Genomic DNA, 5,610 nt, shown 5'->3' on the forward strand with positions numbered 1-5,610 from the left:
CAGAAAGACAGAGACAGAGAGACAGAAAGCGAGAAATCACCCCCCAGCGGGGATGGGCACACCGCAATTCCTTCTCCTCCATCTTCCTCTCGGGATCTTGAGCACGCACGCACACATGTCCCATGTGACTTTAAGCCACCGGGTCCGGGATTTGAACCATGATTGACTACGTGGGAGTCCAGCGACATAGCCATTACGCCAACTGCTGGTCCCAAGAGTTCCCTTTAAAACCCCACTTTTACTCTTGACCTGATCTACAGAGGTCAACAGGCCTGGAGTTGCTGCCAGTGGGAATCTGTGGCTTCAAAATGTCATGCACACAACCCCAAGGAGATGCCTCATGATGTCCCCACCTGTCTTTTAGGTTACTGAGTGGCAGAAAGATCCACAGCCAGGAAGAAGCATTAGCGGTAAGGAGGCCTTCTTGGACTTGGTGTGCTATAGCTGGGCAGAGGGCATAGCCACACGTCCATGCGGATGGGAGATGGGTGGCTCAGGCACTCAGCGTAGCCAGCTTCCAGGCCTCTAGCCAGCTGGCTGCCAGGGCTAGACAATGCATGTATCTTCTAGTCTGGCCACTTAGCTGGCTGTCTGCCTCTTAGCATATCTGGGGTATGGATGGGCTGCTGCCTGCTCTGCTCCTGACATGGTCACTGCATGAATGCCCTGGGGTTGCCACGACAAAGGGGGATAGGGGGCCATGGAAGTATGTCCAGGGCCGCACTCTCTGTAGCCTTCCTGCCTTCTCCAGCTCCCACTGCTGCTGGCTTGTGGCCCATCACAGAGCCTTTGTCTCCCCATGTTAATGTCTGTGTCCCCTCTTCTCACAGGACACCAGTGACTGGGTTAGGGAGTGCCTTGCTCAGTCTGACCTCCTCTTTACTGATCACATCTGCTGTGACCCTGCTCTGGGGTTCTGGGGTTGGGACCTCAGCCTGTCTTTTCTCAGTTCAGCCCCTTATAGTCACTGTCATCTGTTAAGCACTGCGTGCCGAGTGCTGTGCCATCCTGGACGCCCCTCACTCAGCGTGTCCTGCAGCCCTCCCCACAGTGTGTACCATCACGTGCCCACCTCGTCTCCCCGTAACTTCGGTTCAGCCTTCCAGCTCCAAGACGTGCAGTGGCTGCAGCTGCCTCTCAGTTGCCTGCAGCGGTGGCCATGCTGCTGCATGTGTGGCCTGTCTGTCTGTGGGTGGGGTGTGTGGCCCCCCTGCCCTGGCCAGGAGTCCCTCCACCCAAGAGCACCACCATGCCAGCTCACACATAGGTGAGCCCTGCGGTCTTGCTGCAGGGCAGGGCAGTGAGGCACATGCACATGAGTGGGCTGCCAGCGTGTGCCGGGCCTTCAAGCCAGTGCTGCCAAGAGCAGCTGAAAACTGCCAGACGGGCCCCCAGAAACATGAGTGCATGGCTGTATATATGTAAGGGGTGTGTGCTTTGGTGTGTAGCGATATGTTTAGGTGTGTAGTATATCGGCCCATGGGTGGTGCGTGTGTGTGAAAACTCCACCCTGGCCGCGCACAGCCCTGAGCCAGCGTGCACCCAGCATGTGCAGGGCAAAAGGAGCTCCTGCAGGAGCAGAAAGGCGAGCTCCTGGTGCTGCTGGACTGTGACCATCTGGCTGGTCTCTGGTCCCAGTAGCAGGGGAAGGCTCCGCGGGTCACCTTGGGAGTTGACCTCAGGACACTGCAGGTCACACTCGAGCTCTCTAGGGCTCCTTGTGCTTCCAGATCTTCAGAGAAAGCCTAGAAAGAGTGGGGTTCTTGGGGGTTCTAAGTGGCTCACCTGCTTTGGTAGGTGGTTTTCCCAGTATAGCCTCTCTCGTCCTCTCTTTTTATTTTTTTATTTTTTTATTTTTTTTGGTAAAACCAGGCCACTTTAATGTTTGTGTACAATTTAATAAATAATCTTTTGATAATGGCCGACGCGTGAGATCGGCTATATTCAGAAACATCTGTTATGATGGTTTTCCAGATGGTATATCATCTTCAGAAATTACAAGGAGTTATTTATGTGTAACTGCTATCAAACCAGTAAGGCAGCATTTATGCATCCATCATTTTCAGGATTGTTGGTAACTTGGGCATATTTCCCCCAAATAACCTTGCCTCCTTGTGTCACAAGGCGCAACTCGCTTACGTTCACCTCAATGACAGTACCTTTGGTGATAACACCCAAAGTTGTATAAAGTGGGGATGAGGGATTCTTCTTTACACCAATATTGGCAGGTAAAAGGTGGCTTTCAGTTCAAGATGTGTGATGTGGACCTTCTTGAAACATAAGCCCATTGGTCTAGTGAATCTTTCATATTTAGGTGGTTTTCTAGTAAAGCCATCTCCAACAAAGCAGACTTTTGTAACCATCCTCTTCCATGCCTCCTCCTTTTTCTTTCCTGTTCGAATAACTTTTTCTTTTCTTTTTTTTTTTTTGAGAGAGAGAGTTTTGCTATAGGGCACGTGCACTCGCTAGACAGACAGAGAGAGACATAGAGACAGAAAGCGAGAAATCACCCCCCAGGGGGGATGGTCACGCCACAATCCCTTCTCCTCCATTCTCCTCTCAGGATCTTGGGCATGCACACACACGCGCCCGGTGTGAGTTTTAAGCCACCGGGTCCGGGACGCGAACCGCAGTCGACTACTTGGGAATCCAGCAACGTAGCCATTACGCTAACTGCTGGTTCCCTCAAATAACTTTTAATACTTCTGTTTCTCCCTGGGCTTGAACTTTGGGTAGAGGGATTTCTCATTTTCCCACTTTCTCTTTCCATTTTTGTTTAATCATATTGGAAAGTACTTTAGCTCAAGACTGCCCTTCTCTGTCCAACAGATAGGCAGGTACTGCTCCTTGTGGAGTCTTTACATCATGCTTTTGTTTGGCATTCTTCTTTTCATGCATCGTTTTTTTTGTTTGTTTGTTTTTTTGTTTTTGTTTTTGTTTTTTTGAGAGGTTTTTGCTATAGGGTGCGTACGCTCACTAGACAGAGACAAAGAGACAAAAAGCGAGAAATCACCCCCCCAGGGGGGATGGTCACGCTGCAGTCCCTTCTCCTCCATTCTCCTCTCAGGATCTTGGGCACAAACGCACACGCACCTGGCGTGAGTTTTAAGCCACCGGGTCCGGGACGCGAACCGCGGTCCACTACGTGGGAATCCAGCGAGTGCCATTATACTAACTGCTGATTCCCTTTTCTTTTCATGCATCTTTCTTTTTTTTTTTTTTGAGAGGTTTTCGCTATAGGGCGCGTGTGCTCGCCAGACAGACAGAGAGAGACATAGAGACAGAAAGTGAGAAATCACTCCCTGGGGGGATGGTCATGCCGCAATCCCTTTTCCTCCATTATCCTCTCGGGATCTTGGGGTGCCATTATACTAACTGCTGATTCCCTTTTCTTTTCATGCATCTTTCTTTTTTTTTTTTTTGAGAGGTTTTCGCTATAGGGCGCGTGTGCTCGCCAGACAGACAGAGAGAGACATAGAGACAGAAAGTGAGAAATCACTCCCTGGGGGGATGGTCATGCCGCAATCCCTTTTCCTCCATTATCCTCTCGGGATCTTGGGCACGCACGCACACGTGCCCGGTGTGAGTTTTAAGCCATCGGGTCCAGGACGCGAACCGCAGTCGACTACGTGGGAATCCAGCAACATAGCCATTATGCTAACTGCTGGTTCCCTTTTCATGCATCTTGATAGTCTTTTCCATCTGTGTTTTCTCAAATGGCGCTGTTTATGACAGAGCTTAGCCTTCAGACCAATCATCTTATTTGCCTTCTTTGAACGTTCATGAGCCTCCCGACTTTCCTTCTTTCTCTTTTTCTTGTGGTAATCCAAATGGTATCCATAGCATTTACGATTAATTCAATATTCATTTTGTGGCATGGTGATGGCTGTAGAGTTGCCTGGAACAGCCTCCCAGACTCAAAGGAGTTGTCAAATTTCAGGTCTCAGAGACCAAGAAGTAGACCCGACGCAGTCTGGAATGGGAAAGTTCTTGTCCCCTCTTTTGGATGGTGCTGGCTGTGCCTGGGTGCTGGGATTTGTGGTATGGGGAGAGCAGTGGCCAGGCAGGTGGCCCCCATGTCAGAGCCAGTCTCAGGAGCCAGGTGCATGATGCAGCTAACGCACTCCCTGTTGGCCGGCAGGTAATGGATGTGCTGCATTCCATGGGCCCAGACACAGTGGTTATCACCAGCTCCGACCTGCCTTCCTCAAGGGGCAGCGACTACCTGATCGCACTGGGGAGCCAGAGGACGAGTAAGTGCCCACCTACAGCTCAGGTAGCCTTTGAGGCTTCAGGGAAGATTTTCACTTCAGTGCCTTTCGGCAAGTAATGTCCTGAACTGTTACCCCTGAGGAAGGGCAAACTGAAAACAGGGTCAGGAAAGGCTTCTATGGGAGGCTAGGGCAGGATACAGGACAGGTTACACCGTACCGACTGTGGTGACATCCATGGCAGACCCGCTGCTGTGCAGGCTCCAAGGTCAGATGGGCTGGGGCTGCTGGGGCATATGGACCAGGCATCCACATCCAAGTCTGGGTCTGTGACCTCAGGAGCAGAAGGCCAGAGGCTCATGCTGAGACAGTGACCCTGAGCTTATACTCCTGGCCCAAAGGCAATTTCGTGTGCAGCATCCCAGCCTTCCTGCACCTGGACACAGCTGCCTCGCCTGCACATGCCCATGCACGTGTATGCATGCACGCTTCATTGTGCCCAGGCAGCTCCTAGCTCATGCCCTCATTCCTCTCTTCGCCACCTGTACAGTGTCCCCAAGGCTATCCTGACTATGGTCTCTTGAGGTCCCAAGTCCTCACATTCTCCTTTGGGCCAGAGTAGCAGCTGGGAGTCCCATAGGCAGGCAATGCTGACCCTCCCTGTTGTACAGGAATAGCAGGACATGGAGGGTTGCTGGTTCCCACCACAGGGCCAGCCCTCTCCTGGCCAGGGAGTCCCAGGTCCCAGCACCCTTGCACCTTCTTCCCCCAGGGAGGCCCGACGGCTCCATGGTGACAGAGCGCATCCGGATGGAGATGCGCAAGGTAGATGCTGTCTTCGTGGGCACCGGGGACCTCTTTGCTGCCATGCTTCTGGCCTGGACACACAAGCATCCCAACAATCTCAAGGTCAGCCACACATTCCACTCTCCTGCATAGACATGCCCACAGTGCTTCTTGGGGGACTTCTACAAAGGAAGGAGGACCAGACTTAAATGAAGCCGAGGGCTGGCCAGCCAGGGCCATGGGAATCCAACACCAGCACCCTCTGATCACTGGAAACGGATAAGCACAGTGTCCGGGGACTTGGGATTGAGCAAGCAGGTGCTTACTGGAGAGACTGGGTGGGGTGGGGGCTGGTGAGAAAGCATCCCTCAGAGAGGATGGCCACACCTCAGTCTCTTCTTCACTTTCAGGATTTGGGGCACATACACATATGTGCCTGACATATTTTTTTTTCCTGATGTGTTTTTCAAGCCACTTGGTCTGGGACTCTGAGACACACAGTTGGCTTTGTGGGATCCAGCTGCCTTAACCATCATGCTCCCAACTGGTCCATATATATATATATATATATATATATATATATATATATATATATATATAGATATTTGTTCTA

General features: G+C 51.6%; 1 protein-coding gene across 1 annotated transcript in view; it reads left to right on the top strand.

The window, feature by feature from the left end:
* PDXK (pyridoxal kinase) overlaps positions 1–5,610 on the top strand; it is a 31,162-nt gene that overhangs the window by 19,604 nt on the left and 5,948 nt on the right. The window contains exons 7-9 of the mRNA XM_027768654.1: positions 365–410; positions 4,142–4,253; positions 4,984–5,120. Of these exons, the coding sequence (XP_027624455.1) occupies positions 365–410; positions 4,142–4,253; positions 4,984–5,120 (295 nt within the window). The remainder of the gene's footprint in view (positions 1–364; positions 411–4,141; positions 4,254–4,983; positions 5,121–5,610) is intronic.

Source organism: Tupaia chinensis, unplaced genomic scaffold, assembly GCF_000334495.1.
Source record: "Tupaia chinensis unplaced genomic scaffold, TupChi_1.0 Scaffold147038_1, whole genome shotgun sequence".
NCBI lineage: Eukaryota > Metazoa > Chordata > Mammalia > Scandentia > Tupaiidae > Tupaia > Tupaia belangeri.